Raw genomic sequence first — 26329 nt, 5'->3', positions numbered from 1 at the left:
TGGTGTCACCTGCAAGAATCAGAAGGTGCTGAGAGAGACATAGGCATTTTCTGAGAAAAATAATGCAGGTTTGCACAAGAGAAACCTTGCTGTACCTTCTGAGGTGAGTTGTGGAGAGTTGTTCTTTCAGGTGGTGCAGGTTTGAGCAGTGGGAAGGCTACATGTTAGTGCTAATTGAATAAAAAGATGGTAATAGGTGGAAGAGTCTTTCTACAACCCACAATTACTTAGGTTTAAGATTAACAAGTAAGTAATTGCACAGAAGCTGTCCAGGAATACAAAAACCTGAAAGAAAGAGAAGAATCGGGTAAATTCAGTTCCTTGTGTAAGGCTCAAATAGGGTTAAAACTTCAGTCAAAACATGAACTGATGAAGTAAGAGGCTAGATAAAAATGAGTTTATGGAAATAATCATGTTGTGAGCAATGCAGTAAACACACACATGAAAGCAGTATCATTTCAGCACCACGGCTGCAAGATCAGACCTCTACTTCACTAGTTGCAAAAAAGCTTATATTAGCTTGTGTTTTCTTATCTACTGTTTTTCTTTCACAAGTGGATTTTAAATAATTATTAATACAGAATGAACAATCTTTTGGTCTGGGAGTACATATGAATGAAGACTGTATTCTCTTGTGTCTACTTCTAGCTTCCTTCCTCCACTCCCCAAATCAGAAATGTGTTTTATTAATATTTTGTGTTTGTCATTTTATGTTTAAAGAAAAGAATAGTCAAGGTGAGACTAAGAGCTCCCAGAGCTGGATTTCCTGTTGGCTCTATGGCCAGCAGCAGGTGTGGGCCAGGGAGTGCATGGCAGGAGAATTATGCACAGCCTTTTGTGTCTTGCACTTTCTGAGAATCAGAGACTCAGGTTTTCTGGCCTTTGAGCAGTATTTTTATAATTTTAAACTTTCCATTGATGGATTTTGCTGCATGGTTAACACTTCAAACTTAATTTCTATATTAGTTTCCATGGGCATCCTGCCATGGCTGTAGTTAAAGGCCAGCTCTTTAAAATCTACGTGGTCAGGACCAACTTGGTTAAGATACTGCTGCCTTGTTCACTGGAGTTCAGCATTTTCCTACTCTTGTTTTCTGTCTTCCAAGATCTTTGGGTGACTCCTAAATCTATTCCTATCTTTTTCAGCTCGATGTTCCTCTTTGTTTTGTTCTTGATCCTGTTGTCCCTTCTCCCTCTCCTTTTACCTTCTTCCCTCTCCAGGAACTTAGCTCAGGCAGCTGAGCCCAGTTGGCTGGCTGGGAATGTCTGCTGTGCTCTCCCTCAGAGGAGATGGGAGCCACGAGCTGAGCACAGGGTGTTGCAGGCATGCTGTGGAGAGAGCCAGTGCAAGCACATCTCTGGTGGACCCAAGATGTTCTGGTGCTTAGAAAACAGGCATTTTAGTGGGATTATAGACTTCATTTTTGAGTCAATAAGTGCTTCTAATTAAGGATCATGGGCCATTAATGTGTCAGTTACATCTTGAAAATGAGATGCTGGCATTGTTCTGTGGTGTCTGGGAGCACAACTGGTTTAAAGCCCCTAGGAGGACATCCCTGACTCACTGGCTGCAAGGCAGATTTGAACTGATGGCTGATGTTTGTTTTCTGTGGTGAAACTTCCCACAGACAGTATTGAAGGCTGAAGAGCCTTTCCAAGGCAGACTGGAATATTTTATGTAAATAAGAAAGACGACTGATTTTGGTGCAAAAAAAGCATATTACAGAAGCTATAGGTGTTTTGCCACATTTCTTGCACAAACTGTTTATGCCACCTGTAATTAAAAATGAGATAATCCCAGCAATTTGAGAAAGTCTTATATGATTAATATCCGTTTCCTTGTTGCTTGCTGCAATGAAAGATAATTAATTGTAAAGACATTTTTAGAAGCAGTACAATAATCTTTTCTAACCAAAAGCAAATGTTTAAAAAGTAAGAAAATTGATAATGCAATTAATTATGTGGATATTACATAATAATCTAACCTCCTTGGTAGAAATTTGGTGCCTAGGGACAGTATTATCCACACATTAAATTGAAATGAACAGTAACATCCTCTTTGTCATTGCAGTCTAGCACACAGCAGATGTAACATAACTGCAGCCCTTGAGAGTTGCCTAGGTTGAAATTTCAGAGCAGTTCTTGAAAATGCAGATCTGTTCACAGAAGATCTTTCTCTAAATATTCTAAAAGATGTTTCAGATAGAAATGTCAAGACTTACCCTAAATGTATTCAAAGGGTTTGCATATAAAATGCTTCCAAAGGCTTCCTAATTTCACAGGTGGATTTGTATCTAGATGATGGGTTAATTATGCTGTGTCCACCTGCTTTTAAGCTTTAACCTGTGTTTTGAGAACATCAGCTCCACAGCTAAGCATTCTCTGAACATGGAGTTTTGTTAATTATAAATGTTGTATTTCAAACTTAGCCATATTATTTCCAAAACAAACCTTAATGAAGAAAACAATAAACATAAACATTTATTTTTAAAATGCTAATGTACGAGAAAATAAATAAAATATATTGTTGATAGTATATATGGAAAATAATACAGAGTTACTGCAAGCTGTTCTGCTGAGTGTTTTCTTGAAGGACTGTAAACTCTTAACCAATTGGGTATATGATGATGATTTACATACAATATTCTCCTAATATTACAGATGGCAGTAGAAGCTCAAGATTAAATTACTTATCTGGTATTCAATTAGACACCAACAGGTTGCTTATAATGTAACAAGAAAATGAGCATTTAGAGTCATATGAGTTGCCACAGTAAAATGATAATGTACAAGTAGGTAAAATACAGCACTGATAGTAAGGAAATTACAGGAATTTAATTAGCTCAGTATAGGTGTGTGTAATAATGTGTTATTTGTAATATGAATGTATGCTTTGTTGTTTATTCATTGTACAGGAGAGGGGTCAACATGATCTTTATTAGTAAAAAACCACGTATCTGCTGCAAATAGTGGAAAAAACCTGAAAATAGTGACATATAGAGGGATAAAAGGAAGTTTTTTGTGTTTGATGCATTGGCTGTTGTTTTATTTGTATTTATATAAACATAGACATATATTTCTCTAATCTTTAGAAGTCGTTACAGCAAACCATGAAGTCCTGACGTGTGATTCTCATTTTTATGGAGAATCAATATGTTGTTCAGAGAAGCAGCACAATGTGCCAGGTGGTACCCTGTTGTTGGGATGCAGAGCAGCAGGGGCTCAGAAGCTGAAGTCAACATAAAGGAGTCGAGATTTATGAAATAGTTGCTCTGCAAAAACTTTGCTATACAAATTTGAACTTGATATCTGATTTCTTCTGCCTTCCAGCTGACTTCACCTTGGGGCATGCACAGTATCTCCTGGGTTCTGCCTCTGCCTAGGAGAAATATGAACTTGCAGGAGCTTCTTTGGTTTTCAGCAGGTATTGCTCAAGGGCACCTGTGATTCTTCCTGTATAAATGGGGCCCAGACTAAAAAGGGGGTCACTTTTTACCCAAATTTACTTATTTAGAAATTAGTGGGTTAGGAAAATGACATCTAATTATTCTTAGTTTGTGTTTCTGGTCTATGTGACCTGGCCCTGGGCTTGAGTCAAGATGACTTGAGCTAAGAGAGCTGTCACAAGACTGGGCAGTGTGAGCAGAGTTTATGTTTCAGACAGTGCTGTCCATCAGTTCCATCAGGTGGTCCTCACCTGCAGCTGGCAATTCAGGGGGGGCTACATTTAATGTAATTTTCCTTATAAACACATTTAGAGCAGGAGCACTTGAAGCTACACAAGCATCAAATCTCATGAAAATAGAACAACAACTCCCCCCCTAAACAAAACAAAGCCGCACAAACAAACAAACAATGCCTCTCATCCAAATAACAAAAATCCATCTTTGGACATGTAGACCCACTTAATTCTGCTCTGTGGCTTGAATTAAGCATTTGCTTGTGATCTGCAGGGTTTGGAGCCCTGTACTGCATAGTGCTTAAATTTGTTGCTGGCATGGTAAGACCATGGTATTCTAATGTACGTGTCCTGAATTATATAACACTACTGAGCACCCTTTCTAATTTTCTTAATGCTGTGAGTCATTCAGCTTCTGGGCATTAGTTAAGTTGTTACATAGATGATTTCCCTCATAATTATAGAGAGTTTTGCTGCCTTGTTTTTCTCTTTTTCTTTGGCAAACAGGATTGTTTCAGTAGTGGTTAATAGGGTTGCCTGTTGCTATTGTGAGTTTAGTCGGCTGTGAAGCTGCACTTCTGTTTGTTATTACCCTGCAATTCATTATGAAATGCAGCCTATTAATTATTTCACTAAAATATAGCTGCTGGACCTGTGGGACATTCCACTTTCTCCTGCTGCTTTACTTTTCCATTCATTTTAATGGCAGTTCAGGCAGTTTCTTTACGTTTATATGTAATTTCCCTTGGCTGTCACTGCCTGCTCCTTCTAGATACTTCAGTCAATATTTTCCACTGTTGGTTAAATTCATGTTTCTGCTCAGGAGCTGTCAGTGTAACTCCCAATTCCTTATTTCCTTCTCAATGCTGTAGTTGAACATTGAGGCATAGAGGCGTGGAGGTCAGGGGTACAACACTTCTGATTCACTGTAGAGCAGCTTTCCAGAATAATACCCGGTTTTAAGCACTAAAACATTTGACCTGTAACCCTCCTTGGTCGCTGCATTTGCCTTAATAGCTCCATTTTTTTTTCCCCTTTGGCTCTGTTTGGTATTGCAGTGGACTTGTTGGGAAGTTAATAGCTATCACGACAATTTTTATTTTCTAAATGAAACAATGCCCCCTGGTGCTCTAGGATTCGAGAGGTCTGATTTTACAGTCAAAATAAAAATAAAACCAAATAAAATCTTTTCAGACAGATACTTACTGTTCCTAAATCTGCCAGCTACCACTCAAATGCTGTCACTGTCACTCACAGGGGATGGGGAAGAACACTTGTCAGCACTGAGCAACAAAGAGAAGTCACAAGGAGAGTAACAGGGAATAAAAGCAAATTACAAAAGAGACAAGTCCATTAGGCAGGTTAAAAGCAAATTACAGAAGAGAAAAATAAAATGAAAGACTTAAGAAATAGTCTAATGAAAGAACAGTTGGAGAAATGGAAAATTAAAACTGTCTGCTCAATGAAATGTTAAATCTAGATAGTGATAGAGAAGAAGCAATAATATTAAAAAATGGAAGTACTTTTTTTAAAAAAAGATTTAATTTAATAAAGGTGGTATAGAAGAAAAGGACAAAGAGGGTAAGTGTGAAATATTTGCAATGAAGAGCGTTAAATTAAAATGGCAAATATAAAAAGAAAGAGAATATTAAAGGTATATATCTATAAGTGCATGAGTGCTACAGGAATTAGTAGAATAAATGTAGTTTGATATTTTCTCTGCCTAACAAAACAGATTATTGATGCAGAAATTTAATCCAAAGTACCATCAGACTTAAAATGTAAGCAAAGCTGATAAGCAATGAAATGAAACAGTTGATCTCTCTTCAGCTGAGCTTGTCTCTAGCATTTGATTCTGTAAAAATTAAGATGCTAAAGTACAAAATTATTCTTGATGGGCATGGCATGCATGGGAACCTCAAGAATGTTGCTTGTCCTGGTTGCAGACATCAAACTCCAGCACAGCATGCCTTCCCACAGCCTTCCAGCTGACGGGAGCCTCAGCTTTGGAAGACCAATCAATAGAGGCGAGACTGCCATAAATCACAGTCTCAGATGGAGTGCAGGGCTATGAACACTACCAGAGCCGTCTGTAAAGCCAAAACAGACACAAAAAACCCCCCAACAAATAAAGGCAGAAGAAAGGCAAAGGAAAGCACCACTTGCTGCAGCTGCAAGATGTGTCAACAACCCTCACTCTCCTTTTTTTTTCAGTCACAGGCAAGGATAAAATAGCACAGCTCCGAAGCAGGGATGACTGAAATGGCTTTAAGGTAGCTTTATGTTCCCACAGTCCTGGAGCAGCAATGAGTCAGTCAAGTCCCTCACTGTAAGTTAGAATAGCCTGAAGGCTGCTCTAAATCATTCTGGCTGCCAGTGACCCTGCAACAGCAGAGAGGGGCTGCTGGGGCATTGCAAAGTCTTGGCTGCACTTCCTTTCCTTTGGCCATGTCCTCTGGCCCATCCAGAGGAGCTGTTGGGAGGGGGGTGAGGGGGAGTCAGGGGACAAGAAAGGGAAAAGCCTGGAAGTGGCTGTGATGCCTGTTCTGCTGGAAGACCCAGGCTTCTGCTGTGCCTGGCAGAGGTCCAGTGGCTGGCTGTGGTCAGAACTGATCCCAGCACAGGCAAGAAGAATTCTGTGGCTGGGCCGTGGACAGGTGCAGTGGTAGGGTTTGATTTTATTAATCTGATTTTCAAAGGCATTTTTTGAGAGCTCTTCAGATTATATAGAGCCCCCTTTCCCTGGGAATCTTGTCTGTTAATGACTGGTTTGTAAGTCCTACATGTGCAGGTGTTCATATTCTGTGACCACCATTGTCATTTTTGTTAGTTACCACTGTTAATGAGATATTATCTCTACCAAGTACTATCTGGCTTAGCAACAGCAGTATTTAAGTTAATACTGCTATGTGGATTTATATCACTGATTTTAATTTGGTTTTTATTTACCTGCTCTTATAAATTATAAACATCCCTCAATTTGTAAGAAAAACATGAGGCTGTGATTCAATTTGCTTACTTCCTTTTTTGTTATTTTAAGATAAAAATTCTAAATAATATTAAGAATATTATATTAGAAGAGAATTATAATTATATAGAATATTGATATTAATATCTCAGTCTTGCTACTTAAGTGTGAGCAAAGTGTTTGTGGCTTAAAAGACTATAATGTTCTTAAAAGACCCTTTTCAAGCCAAAGGGCTGAAACCTTCCCTTTCTCTCACTAAACAGTGAACAGCCCAGCCTTACTAGTGGGTAGTCAAAATGGAAATTTACCAAACTCGCAGCAGGTTATTGAGTGGACTGTTAGAAGAGATCCTGCAGCAGAGGAAAAATTATTACCTCTTTTAATAATTCCTTAAAACAATTCCCAAAATTTTGTTTTCAGTCAGTTGGGTATTTCATGATGTGCAACAGAAGTAGAGTGATGTTTTGAAGTACTGAGCAAGACCACTGGTCTTATAAGTAATGGACATCTCCATAAGTTATCCAGAGGCATATTCTTAACCTGCACATACACAGTGCAAAGGCTATAGTTTATACTTGCAGATCTATTTTTTTTTTTTTTAGCAAAAGTGTGAGGAGCTTCCTTTCCCCGTGGACTAAACCTCCATGAAAGTCAAAGTAGAAGGTCATGGACATTCCATTTGCTGCCTGTAGTTTATCTGAGACAAAGTCTGTGATCCTTTGATGAGAAATGGTAGAAGATGGTATTTTGCAACCTCAGGTGTGGTGTGCATGTGAGGGAGCACAGAAGCCATTACCAAATTTAATGCTGTTCATACGATAGCTTGTAATGTCTTGGCTTTTTCTGATAATTTAGAACAGAAATTTTTAAAGAAAAAGAGAGAAGATGTGTGTGTTCATTGGATGTATGTCAACACTGGTTGACACAGTCAGCAGCTGAAGACTAAATTTTCAGGGTGTAAATTCTTTTAGCTCAGTTGATGCCAGGAGAGCTGTGTCAGACTGCAGTACTTTTAAGCTCTGTCCTGAGGACACCCAGTACCATCAGCAGGAACTGCAAACATGGAATCGGTTGAGTTCCTTGGAAAGGATTCAGTGCTTTCCTGCCAGGAGCTCAGCACCAGTAGTGGTCTTGAAGATCTAGTGCTGCCAGAAGAGACACATAACCTCTGTCTGCTGCCTTTAATCAAAACTGAGGGGGAAAACTGTTTTGTGTTATCTTTGAGTCTGAAAACTGCTAACTCCCAAAATACTGAAGATCATCTGACTCTGTGGGATTTCCCTGTTGCTGTCTTCTCCCTGGCCTTTTTAGGTTAGGACAGATTGCAGCAATTCATGCTGGTGTGTGGGAGATTGTTCCAGTCTTACCTGTGACAATCCAAACACAAAGACCTACCTACAATGGTAAGCTTTTCATCCCATCCACAGTATTGTATTAAAAGAGCCTGCTGAGTAGGTATCTCTGATTTAGCAGCAGAATGGAGCAGAAATCATGTCCTGGCATGCAAGCATTTTGGATTATTTAATAACTTAATTTTTCCTTGAAGATTGATAGCTTAGTCTGTCATTTATTTGTTTGATATTTTATGATCTGATGATTTCTCCTCACATATTTTAGTCAGGCATATTATGTATCACTGTTGCTTTATGTTTTCTATTACTGGGAATTAATTTTTCACACAGTATCTTCATTTAATTATATAATACAATCACATGTGCATCTGCATGAATATGAAGAATCTGTTCTAATTTAGCCATTATATATTATGCTATCTTGGGTTTTCCAGTAAAAATCCCCAAGTTTTTTGTTTTAGCATAACAATAGTCATATTCATCATATTCATTGCTTCTTACATTTTAACAAAAGCACTCAGATGCCAGTTCATAGATTGACATAATCATCTTTGTCTCTTAATTAGAAAAGAGAATAAAGCTGTTTAGGGGTGTCAATAAAATGACAGATGCATCATTAACAGAAGGCTACATTGTATCAGAATGGTGCAAATCTTTGGAATCGAAATGCTAAAAAATTTTACTGGTAACCTTTTCTTTCTAATTTTCATTTTCTTGTAATTTTTTCATAATTGAAAAATAGCAAAGGTACATAATACAGCTCATATATGGAGCAGTTATTGGTGGTAGAGAACTCAAGTTTATAACCAGAGTAGAGCTATAGCTGGGAAAACAGGATTTATGCCTACCCTCAATACAAAATTCAGTGCACCCTTTGGCCATGCCTTTGATGCACTCCTTATCACCCCTATGATGTCACCAGTTGTTTATGAGCAGTGGGATAGCATGTAGATTATGAAATGCAGGACTTACCCTATGCCTGACTTCTTGGTGCAGCACAGGCTATGAAATCTTTCCACAATCAGTCAGAATATTCAGTTTAGTATTGACTTCAGTGAGTCCATATTTCTCCAGCTGTTTATGATGCTATTGATAACCACTTATCCTTTGGAATAAAGGAAGTTTTTACATTGTACTTTTAACACACAATTGTTCTTTCAGTCAGAACAAACAAGAATTTCAGAATCTGACAAAATTGCAAATATTTAAACACTGGGACAATGGAATGCATGTTTTGGGATTCAGGCATACAGATGGAAATAAGATTGCATGCTGCATCTATGATGTGGCAGTCAGAGGTTGCTCATCCCAGCAGGGATTGATGCCGGGGATTGGGCATCCACAAGACCCAGCATCTCATATCAGCTTTACTGACAACCTGAGCTGGAGGATTTTCCCATTTCTTACAGATCCAACTGTCTTCTGGCAAGCACTATTGAGGTCCTTTCTAGGAAGAAATCCGTGTTGTTTTTTGTGTTCTGCACTGGTCATATGACACAGTTTGGGGTGCTAATGGTCTGGCTCCTAGGTCACATAGCAAGACACATGAGAGTCCATCCTTGAGTGTACTCAAAACACCCACACCTACAGACTTCTGTGCTAGATGAGTGCTGTGCAGCCAGTCTTGAAATCTTCTAAGCAAAGGGAGTGATGATTGGGTGAGTCACCAGCCTGTAGTCCTGAGCTTGCATCCCTGGATTAACATGGATGAGATATTCTAAATCTCAGTCTTCTTGTCTGTATCCACATTTTTGTTAGAACCTGTAAAGCTCATTATCTCTTCAACATAAATGTTTTAAACTTTTAAGATTTCATGAAGTTTGACACTTCTGTGAATTTTGTGTCCCGTGTATAGACAGCTGCCTCATCTGCTCTTTGGGAATCAGCATTTAATTATGTGGGGCTCCAAAGCAATTGCAATGGTACCCAGTTGAAGTAGCTGGTTGAAAAATATTGAACACTTTATTAATAAAATTTCAAATTTGAATGAGATGAGGATGAGCAGGTTGAGGAGCATCAGCGAGTATGATAGACAGACAGGCTACTGGAATCTCATCCTGTCTTCCCTGAGACGGGCCCAACAGACAGCAGCCCATGATATATGGAGGATTCCCTCTTCTCTCTGAACACTTGCAGGATAGGGAGCAGGGGGATAAACTCCTGCCAGTTCAGGTGACTTGCAGGATAGGGAGCAATGGGGATAAACTCCTGCCCAGTGCAGCAGGAGCATCACCTGTGTGACTGCCCCACCTCCCCAGGTGCCTGGTGTAACACGGGTGAGGCTCTGTGAGTGTAGCTGGACAATGGTGAGGGCAAGGGCTCCTCTAGCCCTGATGGAGGTGTCACCAGGGTCAAGTCAGACCACACCCTCTGTCAAAGCCACTTCCTGAAAGCAAGAAGACATAGGAAACTGTCATAGGAAACTCTCTTCTGATGGGAACAGAAGGCCAAACATGCAGACTGGTCATACCTATTTGAGAGCTCTGCTGCCTCCTGGGTCCAGCTTAAAGATGTGAAGAGAAACCTCCTCACCCTGTTATGACTTTCAAAATAGCATCCATTATTGATTTTTCAGGTGACAGTCTGAAAGTCCCAACAAGAAGTCTGAGGGCAGTCAGGAGAGACCTCAGGGCTTAGGACAGCTGGCTAAAAGATCAGTTGCACAAGTAGTGTACTTGTGCAACTGTACTATTTGCAGGGAATGATGGGGGAAAATAGGAAGAGCCAGTAGATCAATACCTGGTTCCAACCTTGGTGTTCACATTTTTTTCATCATGGGTTGGCTGAATTTTGTGCTCTGGTATTGAGTTTACAGGAAAGACAGGGAGGCACTGGAGCATGCCCAGAGAAGGGGAAGGAAGAAGGTGAAGGTTCTGGAGCACAAGTCCTATGAGGAGTGGCTGAAGGAGCTGAGGTGGAGAAAGGAGGCTCAGGAGTGACCTAATCACTCTAGAACTCCTTGAAACTGGGTTGGTCTATTCTCCTGAGTACCAATAGGTAGGACAAAAGGAAATGGCTTCCAGTTGCACACAGGGAGGTATAGGTTGAATGTCAGGAAAATTTCTTCATCAAAAGGGTGGTCAAGCATTGGAACAGGCTGCCCAGGAAAGTGGTTGAGTCCCAGTCCCTGGAAATACTTGTGTGGAAGTAACATTCTGGGGACATGGTTTAGTGGTGGACTTGTCAGTGCTAGAGCAGTGGTTGGGTGTGATGATCTTAAAGGTCTTTTCCAACCTAAATTACTCCATTATTCTATAAAATTACTCAGTAGGAGGGTACCTGGTTTTGAAAAAATAAAATAAAAGTATATACATTTTCATATATAGCCATCTTGGATTTTTCAGAAAGATGATCCTTTATAACCTTAATATTATTTTGTACAGGAATCAAATGCAGAAAAAAATGAAACAAATACTCATTTGAAATTCTAATTTCTCTGATTCCAGTCCCCAAGTTGACATTTCCTCATTTTCCTTGAAAAAATTGAGAATTTTATTTATGTTTTCTACTCCTTTTTCATAGCAGAGGAATTTAAAACATGTTCAGACCTACAATGTCCCAGTCACTGTTCTGTCTTACAATCTTCAGTAAGTAATATCTTACTTTCTGTGACTGCAGAATGAAAATATATTCTTGATTTACCTAAAACTGGAATTAGTTAGTTTGCCTAAAACTGACAGAGATTACATTTGAGAGAACTCACACAAATACAAGGCTTCATTTAGGTTTAACCCTTATGCCCTTGAACACAATACAGTTTACATAAATATTTAAGAAGGGCAGCCACAGACCAATTAAAGGAATATATTTTCCAAGCATCAAACCATTGTTTTCAGGCAATGCACTGATGCTCCTAAATTAATACATATTAAATCTGTTATGGGCTTAGCAGAGTTTTAGGCTCAGGAGAGGGAAAAGCAGATGAGAGCACCCAGGGGGAGGTCGGGCAGACATTGCCTGTGAGACACACGACCCACGCTCTCAGAGTCTGTGTGGCTGAGGGTGGCTGCAAGCTGCTCTGCAAATCCGCTCGAGGAGGACAGGGCACCACCATCCCTGTTGTTCAGTCCTTTCAGCATCCTAGGAAAAGCTGTGGGCAAGCTGAGAAGGCTGTGACTGGCTTCATTCTGATATTTGCTAAATAAAATTGAGGAGCAGCTGTTTTGTGGGAAATATATTTAAGGGCTATTTTTTAAATTTAAAAATAAAAATGTTTTAAGATACTTTAGAATTCCCCTCATAATGAGAGATCTAGTCTTACCCAAAATTGCTCAGTTAAAGACTGTACTTTTCATATCCACTCACTTCAGACCCAAGAGTCCATCAGATTGCTGTTTCATAGTGCAAAGTATGAATTATAAAAAGGTGCTGCTCAGATGTACATTTATGTGAAAAGTGTCACTACTCAGACCTAGGAAAATACATTTGCAAGTAATTGGATTTGTGTCTTCCTAATTGTGGCAGCTTGTTAAGGTAGGGATAGGACTTATCCAATGTGAACTATGAGAAAGTCTGATTTGAAAAAAACCCATATGCTCTTGTATGCTGGAGCAGAGCTGGAGCAGAACTCAGGGTGAGAGAAGGAGGGAAAGGTACAAGCAAAGTGAAAAAGAAGTTTTGGAAGAAGAGTAAAGAATGCAGAAGCACATCTAGGAAGGGGAAAAAGAGGAGAGACTTGTTGCAGCTAGTGAAAAGCCAAAGAGAAAGAGTGCAGATTGCTGCATGTTCTGCTGAAATAGATCACCTGCAATTTCTGCTGAGAGAAGTAATATCAGTTCAGAAGGAGAAACTGAGATGTTAATCTAGGCTGGTGGCAGAAGGAGATGAAGCAGGAGAGAATTAATGTTTGTGGGGAATCCTGCTACAAGACTCTTAACATACAAGTCTATGTGCAATAGACTTGTAGCACTGGAAGGAAAAGAGGGAAAAGAAGTATCTGGAAAGAAAATATGAATAATTGAATAATCTTTCAAAGAGAAGACCTACTAATACTGTGCTCATCTTACAGACTTCAAAGCTTTTGAAACGTTCATCTAAGTACAGTATTCAAATGCTGTTTTCCAGTGATACATGCCTTGCTGACAGGATTAGTTACCTACTCTCATTATATCAACTTCGAGTTTATTTGCAAATAAGTGAGCTAAATAAGGTACCTGGGGTATTTTTGTGTTTATCCAACTGTTGAGACTATACTTTGGAATTTTTCAATACATTTTTGAGCAAAATATGTCCTGACTGTTAATTCTGTAATACAGTTTGTGAAATGTCTGACATCTGAAGCTCATGGGGGAGAGGAGGGAAATTGCTTGCAGATCGCCATGTGCTTCTGTGCTTCCACTTGGGGAATGCATGGCCATAACTGTGGGAGTCATGAAATTGTTAATTAAAAATCTTCTTAGCTGTATTTCATCTTCTTTTAAAAAGATAAAATGCAAAACCTTTTCTTCTTCTAAAGCTATGCACATGGAGATTTTTAGACGGACTAAGTGGCCCCGTTTTCTACTTAATTACCTCAATAAATCAGGAGTGGGTTGCTGGTATTTAAAAATTCTGTGCATGGTAGACAGAGTGAGGAACAGAGCAGTTTTCTGCAGTGGTCTGTTGCTGGTCAGTAATGGTATATAATGTACTCAGGTCACAAGGGTGGTACTGATACTCAACAATGCTGCCATGGCTATAACATCAGAAGCTTACTGCTAAACCCCAAAATATTACAATAAAACTGTTTGTGGTAGAACATGGAAAGTGTTTGTGTTACTGCTACAAAAAAAAAAAAAAAGAAATTATGGCACCACTCAATTTTTCCTATGATGTGATCTTTGTTTGCATAAATGTTTATGTGTGTGGATATAGAAGTATGCTTATATACACATCATCTGTATTGATATGCATCATCTGATTGATATATACACATAATTGATAAATACATGTGTACACGCACACGTGCATCCTGAATGAATTGTATTTGCTTCTTGAAAATGGCTAATACTCCCTGAAAGGAGAGATAGAGAGAGAGAGTGATTTTATTGGTACTGGTTGATCTCAGAACTGAGGATCAGTTTTGCAGTGAACAATGTAGACATGCACTGTAGAAAGGCTGTTCCTGTCTCTGCCTAAGACAGGAGACAGCAGATGGGTGTGGGAAGACAGGAGAGCACAGTGGGGAAACTGGACAAGACTCACCAACAGCCTTGCTTCTTCTCTGTGCCACTGCACTGGTGACAGTGGTGGTCAGGATTCAAGAAGGGGTTTGGCTGAGGGTGACCTGGAAGTGAAAGAAGGTGGACAATACCTGGAGTAAGAACACATTGCCAGAGATGAGAGCAAAGGCTCCCCAGATCTGAACAGGAGCTTGGTTTGAGAAGAAAGTTAAGAGTGGGTGGGAAAGGGGCTGAATGGTCATGGCAGGTCCTTGGAGCCATCCTAAGAGGGTGGATGTATGCAGAGGAATCAGAAGCAGGAGATAAGTATTTTCATATGAGTGGGTCAGGAAAAGTGACATCAAAAAACAAATATGAGAAAAGACAGACAGAATTAGAAGAAATCTAACAGAGCTACCTTGATGACCTTAATAATGTATCATTAATAAAGACCAATACTTCCAAAAAGCTCCTTTGCTCTCTGGTGATTATAGAGATGTCTGGTTAACCAAGATTCCAAACTTCTGGATGGCTCAGTTACATTAAATGAAGGGTCTATTTTCATCACCCTTTTTGTCCTAATGATCATCCTGCATTATTTAGTATGCAGTTTTATAGAAAACAATACTTGATTTTTGCAGTAATTACTTTTTTAGTTCTGAAATTATATACTACATTCTCAAACACTGTTGCTGCATACAGAAGCAGCAATATTTTTCCATCTAGCATTCTCCTCTCTTTCCTTGTTACCAGGGTTTTTAAAATGTGATAATGTCCCACCACTGTTTCTGAGATTTCCTGAATTTATTTGTTTGCTCTTTATTACGTAAGGAATGATTTCTGCCTGTTTGAATATATTTCTGTGGGGAGTGCTGACATTCTTATCCACACTTCACTTGTCACTTCCAGGCCAGACGGTTAATATGATTTCCTACTATGAGCTACTTACTGCATACAGTTTTAACATGTGTTGCAGCAAAGCAGTATACTGAAGTGCAGAAATGAATTAAGAAAGAGAGGGATGTCACACAAAAGTCATTGGGTTCTCTTTGGTAAAGTCAGTTAATGTGCAGCATAAATATACTCCTAATAGGAGTAAAAGGACATACAGGTGAATCTTCTGATTCCATCCTTCTCACATGAATATGAGGGGGGAAAGTGTTTGTGTTTGTGGATAATACATAAAGAGGAGTGTCTGCGAGCCTGCAAAGGAGGGATTAGCATTCCAAATGGTGAACTGGAAAACACAGAGGACTAATCAGCAGCATCTGGATGGGAGCACAGTCTTTTCTCTGGGAAAAGGCTGAGGGCTGTAATGGTTCCCAAGTTGGATTTTTATCAACACGGTGGTGATTTTTATCAACACGGTGGTGATTTTTGAAACCTCAGAAAGCTGAGGTTTTGCTGGGAAGAAAAGGGTGTCACCCTTGAGATGGAATAGGTAATTGCACTGCTGTGCTCAGTGCAGGATGCTGCCATAGAGAAAGGTGTGAAAATCAAGAAAGAAGTGATACCAGTATGTAGAGGTCTAGAAAATAGTTATGAGGAAATAATGGGAGAAATTGAGGTTGTTTAACCTAAAGAAGACTAAATGAGAACATAATAAGTACCTTTAAATACATTAAGTGTTCTTGCAGAAGCAAAGGGAATAATTTATTCTCTTATCCTTTGCAGACAGAGTGAGAAGTAGTGGGCTTGAGGTACATGAAGATAAAGGTTAGATGTGAGGAGAAGCAGATTGCTTGGGGAGACTGAAAAAGATTCTGTTACTGTCTTCAAGAAGGGCATAGAAAAATATAAAGATACCAATGCACAGCACCCTACCTGGGGTACCAGGTATGAAATCAGTAATCTCTCATAATCTCTGCCTAGCCTATTTTCCTTAGATAAAAGCTGAATTAAGAAAGGAAAAGTCCTGGACTGGACAAATAACCTCAAATGTAAATTGTAATAGAATAACCTTGGGCTTGGTCAGGGCAAGTGTTGAGTAGTTGTGGCTGCTCTCACAGCCTTTACCCAGAGCAGAAGCAAAGTGGGATTGCAAAATGAAGGCTATGAGCACTAAATTTATATTAATTTTTAATACTGAAGAATTATTGTCATATTGGCCATGTCTTGTCTTCACCATGATTCTTATCCTGGCTGTTATGAAACTTTACATTACATTTGGTATTGTAAAATTTCTCAGAATTTTCATCCTCTGATAAAGCCTGAGCCACAAGCTCTTTCTTCGTGGGTTTCCATTTTAAAACTGTTCGGATTACTTTCCCACAATGGTATTTACTTGCCTTTTGGCTTTTTAGGCAATGTCCCAACTGGTAACTAGAAATAGAGGTAGAATTTATAGATGTGTCCTTCAACACAGTGTGCAGTGTGAAGAATTGCTATGTACAATGTCAACATACAATTCCTGATATAATTTAGCCTAAACTGCAAAGGAATAAGATTTCTTAGAGAGTGATATTTCAGAGTTACTGAATGAGTTATTGAGTCTTGGTGTTTTTTTGGTATCTGGGGATTACCTAAATTAAATTGCTAGAAGAGAGAGAAAAGAAGATGCTCCTGTGCTGAACAGATTACAGTTGGAGATCTTAGCAATAAAACCTTGTATGATTTTAAAGGAGAAAAAAATGTATTTTTATTAAAATCCCAGAAATTATTTACATGAAAAATTTTCAACAAAAGGATTACATTTTTTCTGGGGGGAAAAAATCACTAAAAAATTCACTGGTTGGCTGATTTGCTTCTGTCAGCATTTTTCCCAGTTTGTCTGACATTACTACTAGAGTCTGTTTTGCTGTACTGCTCTTTTTGGGAATGCAGATAAACTCTTCTCTCCTTGGAGTGCTCAAAATTGTATTTGTACCTTTTTCTGAGTCTTTGTCCTTTTATGAGTGATTTTTATCCTAAAGAAAAAGAGATGGTGATCAGTACTGCAGTATGAAACCACTTTACCTAGGCATGGTATAGGCAGTAGCAGTGTGAGGTTTTTCTGTCCAGGACTCGCACTTCTTCATCGAGTCAATCCATGTCTCTCTCAAGATGATGCATCCATTTACTCCCCACAAACCTGAAAGCAGTGACCAGATAGGAGCAATGCCTTTACCTCCACAGGAAGTATGTAAGCTGAGAATTCAAGGGTAAAAGATTGCTAAAACTCTCATCTGGCTTGTTCTGCAGGGAATGCTTTTTTGTACTGCATGTATTCAACCTGGAAGATTTAGAGTTCCAGGAGATCACTGAGTCAGATAATTTGGATGAGGATTTAATACCGCATAATTTTATAAATGTCAAAAATTGCATTGTGTCCAAATATTTGAAAGGAAATTTTATTTTCTGTCCTCACAGATGTAGAACACCTATAAGTAGGTCTAGGGGAAAACTGTAACTGCTAAATTAAAAAAAAAAAAAAATAGAAAGATGCACTGCCTTCCTCCTGTCCTAAGTGTTCTCTCTCTCATAATACAAGGAGACATTCCAGACACCACATTTCTGGGGATTACCTTTCTTGGGGTTGAAGCCTTTGGCCTCATTCTTTTCCTCACAGTTAGAGTGTTCATAAGCCCCTGGAAAGACACTGTCTGTCATGTCTTGTTGCTTAAATATTGTGATCGAGCCTGTGAATAATCTCTAACTGCTTTGACATGTTCATAATAGCTTTTGTTCTACTCTGTACCAATCCATTTCCATTCCTTAAAGTCCCCTGACATGGTGTGTTCCAGCTTGGAGATGGTATTATCATGGTTTGTCCAAAGATACTATGGAAAATTCAGAGCACTAACTTCAGCTTTTGTGAATGGTAGTGATGGTGTGGAAAGTGAAAATGACCCCTCTGTGGCAAAAGATATTGTTAGACCTTTTTTCTCCTCGGCTCGTGGGTTTTTTTTCCGCCTCTGGTGGAAGTTGCTGTGAAAAGCGGTCAGCTGAACCGGCACTACCCTGCAGAGTGACGTGTTCGTGTCGGGCTTCTTCAGCTGGGCTGTGTGCAGTGAAGGCTGCCTTAACACCAGATGCCAATCATACACCACCAGTGGATTTGCAAGATTATAGGACAGGAAAAAAAGATGAAGGTTAAGCATGGGGCACAATAGAGATTACTTATGGTAATGAATTGTATAATTTTTCTAGACAGATCTGGATTAATGTTTATCCCAGGCAAAAGATTACTGTATGTCTGATTCTAGTTGTAAACAGACATTATTAAACAGAAGGTTTATGTTCATGAAATGCGACTATGGGTGTTAAAGCACTTATGATTTATTATGTGCAAAAAGAAAAATTAACCTGTTCATCTGCTATAGTACAAGATGCGCTGTGGGTTTTTGCATAATTTGAAAGGCATCTGCTCCTTTGGAATACAAATAACCAGTGAGATGAGAAAGATTCTCCTCTCATTTACACGGGTTCAATGCCTCACACTGCAATGATGTTGAAATGGTGTAACCAAGAAAAGAATAGTCGTGTGTACTTTTATAAAGCAATAATATTTCTATGACATCGTGTTGGCAAAGTCTGTTTGCTTGTGAATCTTTAGGGTATTTTCTTCATAAAAAAAAAAAGAAAAAAAGAAAAGAAGAAAAAAAAGTCGCATTCAGAGACCTTTATAAATTACCTTACTGGGTTTCCAAAATAATTCCCTTTCACTACATGAAAGCATAAAGTTTAGAGACATTGAATTTAATTTTTTTTATTGAACATTTTCCAAAATACTTATGTTGAAGCTCATTTTTCTCCTGCTTTATTGCATCACTGCTGCTTAGCATAAGTGAGACATAGATACAGCATCCACATTTTTTAGTATTGCCTTAGTAGCTAAATAATCACACCTGAGTCACTGCCTTCTGTTTTAGGTGAGCTGAGAAATATTCCCTTAAGGAAACTGTAAACAAACTCCAAAACTTTGCTTTTTTGGTGTAGTAGATGTTGCAACTCTATTACTTGCTAACAAGAAAGTATCTTTTCTCTGTGAAAGCAGCGAAAAATTACAGTTATCAAAATCTGTTTGTTCTATTTATGGGCTGTATTTGTAGCCAGCTGATTTTTGCATAATGCCATTTGAAATTATCCATTTAACAATGATGGATGATACAACTGTGTTGATCTCCCTCCACTTTGTAACTGATCCGTCTACTTATAGATTGCATTGGACATGTTGCTGATGCTTTATTTGTAAAATTCACTCACATATGTGAGAAATTTGTTCGTTAAGGCTTACTGACTTTACAGAGGCTTCTCAGACAAGTAAAGATATTCCTCCATATAAGCAAAACCAGCCCAATATGTGGAGTGAAAAGACCTGGGAATATCTTGAGGTTTGTTAAATGCATTAGAATTTAAGCAGGTAGACCAGACTTGAATAAAATGTAACCTGTAAGACATTCTGAATGTTTAAATTTAAAAAGTTGCAGTCCTAAATTTCCATCAAAACACTTCATAGTGCTCTTTTATATTATTTAGCTGTATTTTCCTTTCGGTACAATAAAATATTTGTCATGAGTAAAATATAACTCTAATGCTTGTAATATTTTCCCTAATGATCAAATTTTACAACTTCTGTGAAGTGTGAGTCCAGAGTTAAAGTTCATGAGCAAATTAATTAAGCAGTAAAAGTTTCTGTGGGTTTTGTTGATGGTTTCGTTTAGCATGCGAAGTTGATGAAGACTTCTGGAGATACCCGGGATGCAGGTTAGAGTCCCTCAGGAAATGGGGTTGGCTGCACTGCTCTGCTTGAAAGTTTGTGCAGAAAGGCACTGGATTTGGGGAGGCACTGAAATACGAGCGGCCGCTCTTTTCTGTGCCGTGTGTTAGCAGACATTGATAAGTCGTGGAGATGACCTCCATCTCCCAAAGAGACAGAAAGCTAGAAATGAAGACACATTTCTGTTATCAGTCTGCTGTGGGTCGTAAGTTGAACTGGTGTTATATTTTCCTCTGAAAGCCACGTAGCCTTGACACAGTGTTTAACAGTGTTAAGCTTATTGCTGCTGAGCTAAACATGTCTGAAGTGAACGATGACCCTCACGTCTTTGCAATAGCAAAATGTCTCCCTGATGTGATCCCGAAGACTTGGAGCATTAAGTTAATTTTCCCCTGGATTTCTGAGCTGCCTTCTTTTTACCCGGCGGAGAGCTCGTGAAGAATACAGCTTCTGACCGAATGACAGAACATGGAGGGTGAAATTAGATGCATTCAATTAGAAAATGACAAAAAGCCTATCTAAATATTTGTCAGGATGCTACTTACAGGACGTAGTATCCAGCCAGGGAAGTGAAAGGCGGACACTCTCAGGACTTAATAGTCTGGGGGGAAAAAAAATGGGTAAATCATCCAGATTCTTTACAGGCTTGGAAGGGATAATTGAGGGTATCAAGTTGGCTGCTATGCTTCCCAGGCTAGTGATCCCTCTCGTAATCTCAGATTAGTTCTTTGCTTTTATTCACTTAATACAAAATTAAACATTACAAAGTTTATTTGAGTAAATAATGTTGTTATTTGACTGCAAGAGGATGATTAATGCAGTGGTTTCCGGGAGGTATTGAAGAAAGAGGAGCTTCACCTTCTCCTCAATATAAAAAACATGCTATGAAACAACCAAACAAAATGGCAAAGCCACAAAACTTAAGGAAATGAAAAAGGCACAGCAAACTGTTGGCTGTGAGACTGTCAGACAAGAAGATGTACTGGTTTTCCAGAGGACAAAAGGATGTTCTTGGAAACTTAAATTTGAAGTTAGTTAAACAGAAAGAGATCAAAATATGCAGCTTGGTTTAGCCACATCTGTTTATCTGTAAATTATAATAACTTTTTTAAAGTAAGGGAGCAAATCTTCGGCTTGTATTTTCCTGCCCAAAAAGTTTTAATTATGAAAGTAAAATTAAAAGGAAATACAGCATATCATGGTTATTGTAATTTTTTTTCATTTGTGTTACGGCAGTTCAAGGGGAAATGTGACTATGATAGGGTTAATCCAGCTACATAAAAATCCATGCTGTGTATGATAGTAGTAAAGCTTGTGATCCCTTGATCTTTGATTAGATCCAAGCTAGTAAATATCTTGTGTTTAATCAGAATGAGTTGTTCTGCATGTAGTATAAGTCACCTTCACAGATGGGATGTAGCAGCAGAGTTGTTTGTGAATATTTGTTTTAATCCCTTCCAGAACAAGCATGCTTTATGTTTCTTTGTTGTAAATCAGATTCAAGCAACTAAAGACCAGCATGAAGGAAAGATATTTACTTGCAGTCAGGAGTAGGACAGACCTTTATTCCTTTTAAAGGAAAATGTAACTTAGTAGATTCTTAAAAGATATTTTATACTATTCCATAAAGATAACTGACACACCATGGCTGCTTTTTTAAACTGGGATGCAAACATCAGTACCTGGATTTTCTTCTTAAACTGTCCAGATACATTTCTATCTTAGACTATAAATATAAAGAGACTAAGATTTATTACAGTTAATGTTCAGCCTGTATTATTATCCTGTATTTTAGAGATATGTAGTTAAAATGGCTGTTCTCTGCGCTGGTAAGCTGAAATTACTAAAATGTTATCTGTAAGGATACTTGTTTTGTGTGGTGTGTCGGCGTCCTATTTACCTAAATCTGTCATAATTGCCTTCCAATACATCTTCCTCTGACACACCAAATATTGAAAATGAGATGACTCTTTGCTGGGAGTTTTTCTACTGAATGTCATTTTTCTGTGTTCATAACTTGATGGTAATAACTGGACGACCTGTAGTTAAATGCGTCTCAATTTCTCTCACTTATTTTTCCTAATCACCACATGGAGCCTTCAGTGCTCAGAGGTGTGATTAGATTTAACCTGCCATCATATCTGAAGAACTTTCTGTACAACATATTATACATTGCAGGAATTATAGATGTAAATGGTGGGTCTAAGTGTAATATATAAATAGATATAAAGATGAGTTGCTCTCATGCCAAAGTTAACTCCTGTTTATTTTTTTTTCTGCTTTTAACAGAAAGACTGGAGAGCCCCCACTAATAAATGGCTGGATTCCTTACCTTGGGAAAGCTCTGATTTTTAGAAAAGATGCTTACAAATTCTTACTGGATCAGCAAAAGAAATTTGGAGATATTTTCACTGTACATATTGCTGGTGAGAAATATTTTAGTATGTATCTTGATTTTTTCCATCAGTGAAGTTAAATACTAATCCAAATGTTTAGTTTAGAATCTTCCTTAACCCAAAACGTTTTTCTCTAGCATAGACTCATAAAAATCCCTCAGATTTACATATATTGTAAGCATAATAGTTATCTATAAAATATCACTATCAGTGTGTGGATTTATTTACATCTCTAAGTATATATGTATTTTGACAGATTTTGTAGGTACGTACTGTATGAACATAGATTTTGCCAGCACATTAAATTGTGTATTGGTGGGTTTTTTTCCTAAAGAAAGGAGAACTAACATCATCTTGACACTGCACAGAAAAATATCAGATTAAATTTAGAAAACACTTAAGAAAAAAAGTGCAGAATTTGTTCTCACACATTTTACAACTGGTTGACAGGAACACAAGGGAATGAATGACACATTGACTCAGTGATACAATCGGGACTGGAACACAGAAACTTCCCGTTGCCAGCCTCTTACTCTGATCATGTTTGCTGAAAATAACAATATAATAAAGTATGATATAACCTTGCTCTTTCCTGTATTTGTAACTGTATTACTAAGCCAGATTGAATACAAACATTTGAGTGATTTCACATAGGCACTTAGCTGTGGAAGAAAAACATAGAATAAAACTAAAATCCTGAATGAAAGTTAAATATATAAATTGACATCTATCTATAGAGATCTACTTTTTACTAAAGTGAATATAAAGTCCAATATTTTCTTCTGTTCAGAAAGGCAAGCTCTTATTAATATAGATGATTATAATCATCTTCTGCACCTTTACATGCTGATATGCCTGTTCAAATGATCAATTTTAGTCTATATAATATTTAGTTATTCCTGTAGTTTTAGGGAGTTTGAAACAAAAATGTTCAGTGTAAAATAAAAAGTTTGCTTTTTTTAATAGGGTAGTAGCATTAGCTTTATATTTCTATAGAAGCAATATTTTGGAATGATTTTTTTTTTTAAAGTCAGTTAATTTAATTGCAAGGTGTGTGTTTAATTAATAAAAAGTTTCCTCCTTTTAAAACATCTTCTGTCCCTTTGGAAGAGAATTTTTATTGTATTAAATATGTTATTTTTTAAAATTTCATTCAGGATTTTTTTTTTTAAACTGGTATAATCAGATCTTTTGCAACTTGAAAGTGAGTTTGCCACAGTACAACACCAACTCTTGTTGAAATACAGTCTCTTTTATTGTTAATTTGAATTCACACAATAATACAGTTTTGGCTTCTTACAAATACTGATTAATAGCTATAATTCAGATACTAGTACATTCATAAAACCAGATACTTCAAAATCATACTTCAAAATCTTAAAAGTGTTTAATCACATATTTCTTTCTTTTCCCTCTTTATTATTTTATGCAAGACTATGTTTAGAAGTTTGTGTTTAACCAATCTGTGAGTGTAATTTAGTTTCAGAAATTTCTATTTCCATGATAAACCAAATTCCATCTCAGATAATCCCCTATGTTCAAGTGTTTTGAGCCAAGCCTCCCTTGATAAAGACTGAGGTAAGTGGAATTAGTTCTGGATATCATCTCAGTCTTGTGCAGGGAAATGTTTGATTTTGTGAATTCATCATAACAGAGACACCACTTTAGGTTCTCTTTTTCGGTATAAAAGTGCTGACCATGAGGACCTCACTAAAGAGAAATAGTTTGTCATCCTCAAGTCAGGGAGGAAACCAAAGCTAGTTAGTGTCTCCTATCGTGTCCTGATCCGAAGGCATACAGGATTTCTGTATGTCTTACTGATTTGACAAAGACGATGTTTCTGTGCTCGGCAAACATAGCGTAGCCAGCTGTATGTGGACTATCATTACTTTATTCCCCTGGTGGATGTCTAAAGGTCCTGTCAAAAAATTCTATCAATATATATTTTTATAATTATTGGTTCTCAAACTAGTTCATTTGGAAAATGCAGAACGATGCTTGGAGTTTCTGGCGTTGCCCCGTACTGGTAATGCGATTTTGCTGATTGTACTTTCCCATGTGATGAGCAAATGATTGTCATCCCTAAAAGTCGCAAGGGACATGGATGTCATCTTAATAAAGAAATTAAAAAGCACATCTTTCTATGAGAAACAATGTAAATTCCTGACCTGTCGCAGAAAATAGTTCTCTAATTGGTTTTGTGTGGTGGTGCAGCAGAATCGTTTTCCCCAAACGTCATGCCAGCGCAGCACCACTGTACATCATTGTCAGCAGTTCAGCAGAATCTCCCTAATAAGAGGATGATTACGTAAATGCGATAGTCTTGGGGGAAAAAAAAAAAGAAAAGATCAGAAAAGAAAATAACAAGGAGGGGAAAGAGAGAGAGAGTCTGTGGCATTGAGACGATCATACTTCTCAAGCGCCTCTGCTTGTTAAGGGTCAGCAGCATAGGCAGACAGCTAGGTAAGAACTTAAAGAACTTGAAACAGTTTTGTCATTGTTTCTCATGATTACACTTTGTGTCCTTTTTTTCTCAAGTTGATAGGAGTGATAATGAACCCTGCAACATTCTCTCTGAGACTAACTCACCTTTAATAAAATAATCTTCCTGGTTTTCGCTAAGCACAGTTGCCTTTTCAAATACTGCTCCTAAGTCATTATTTTCTTTAAAGCATGATACACCTACAGTAGCATATCACATTTTTCTCTCACAGGCAAAAGGTAATTTACATTAACTCCTTACCAGGCTGAAGCCTGCTCCAAGCATTACTGAAATAACATCCATCATTAGATGCCATCTGAAATGCTTGTCTTTCATCATTAGCATTAAAAAGGTCCAGAATGCATTATTAGACTAATTTCTTAACTATCATACAAATACTGGCTTCTGTGCTCAGATTTACTGAAGTTGACAATTTTCATATTTTCCACATCAATCTTCTATTTCTAGGAGATTGTAGAAACTAAATGGAGATAACCAGGCTATTTGCAGCATGGGTGCAATGCAGACTGAAGAATTGGATAGTGAAGTATAAATTCTCTGTAGCCATTTAAAAAAAAATCAGAGGGCTTTTTGCAGAAACAAGGATACATCTCTTGTTTTGACTTGTTTTTGCTGTATTAAATAAAATAACCCAGTGGCTTAAACTATTGTGAATTGGAGTGTGACATTTCTATATGTACATGTCTACTTAGTTTTTGGTGTTGAAGGGGTTTTTTACAAACTAACAGGGAAAGGCTTAGTCTGTAGTGGTTTCTATATGAATGCCTTTAATATTTAGGGCTACTTGATTGGTGGAGACAGTAGTATGCCTTCATTTTTGGCTGATTTGGCATTACGTTTTTTAGTACTCTGAGGGAAACTCTTAAGTATCAAGATTTTGAATTGATTTCAGAAAAGGTTACTTTCCAAAGATTGTCTTGGCATTAGCTGCAGTGGAAAGACATGGGAGTAGAGAGGGAAACTGCATTTTAAAATACCAAATAATAATTGAAAACTTTATGGAAGGTGTTAATTTATTGGTCTCTGACACCACCAGGGACAATCAGTGGGAAGACACCTCACTGGGGACAAGGACGGGATTTTAAAAGCAAAACTAAGGACCATATTGGCACTTTAAAAATTTAAAATCATAACTTGAGGTGAGAAAGTTTGTTCTACTTCGGATGTTTGCTGTTCAGGGCGTAGAGGAGGTGTTGGGGCACGATTTTGTAATTAGCAATCTGTTCCTGTATGGATGAGACCGGGGTAAGCAGTATAGCCGTGTAGTGCATCTGTGTGCAAGGATGACTGTAATTGTTAAAGGCTCCCATACCCACTCTCACAACTTTCTAACTGCCATTAATTAGCCCTAGGTTTTAGTACTTTTCTAATTAAGAGATCTAAAATTAGATTCTCGATGGCATACATAAACAAGCTGCCTTTGTTATAGGGGGGTTCCACTTTTCTGATTGTCTAGACCCTTACTAAATGTAGCAACAAGAAATATTTTGGTTTGTGTGTTTATATACGTTGTTGACTTGCAGTGATGTGGTCTGGAGCCTGAATTGATTCTACAAAATGAATTCTATTTTGTTACATACTTACTTTTTGCTA

At 37.9% G+C, this 26329-nt stretch overlaps 2 protein-coding genes across 3 annotated transcripts in view; one reads left to right on the top strand and one right to left on the bottom strand.

Moving 5' to 3' along the window:
• Positions 1 to 26329, bottom strand: part of LOC135279943 (uncharacterized) — a 218512-nt gene that overhangs the window by 82790 nt on the left and 109393 nt on the right. The gene's annotated exons all lie outside the window — the stretch shown is intronic.
• LOC135279923 (cytochrome P450 7B1) overlaps positions 1 to 26329 on the top strand; it is a 124337-nt gene that overhangs the window by 80128 nt on the left and 17880 nt on the right. The window contains exon 2 of one of the 2 annotated variants that reach the window (XM_064387507.1): positions 22127 to 22278. In XM_064387507.1, the coding sequence (XP_064243577.1) occupies positions 22127 to 22278 (152 nt within the window). The remainder of the gene's footprint in view (positions 1 to 22126; positions 22279 to 26329) is intronic. The other variant, XM_064387513.1, reaches the window with a different exon arrangement.

Source organism: Passer domesticus, chromosome 1 (assembly GCF_036417665.1).
Source record: "Passer domesticus isolate bPasDom1 chromosome 1, bPasDom1.hap1, whole genome shotgun sequence".
Lineage (NCBI taxonomy): Eukaryota > Metazoa > Chordata > Aves > Passeriformes > Passeridae > Passer > Passer domesticus.
Note: the sequence above shows the minus strand (reverse complement) of the source record. Positions and strands in the feature narration are given on the sequence as shown.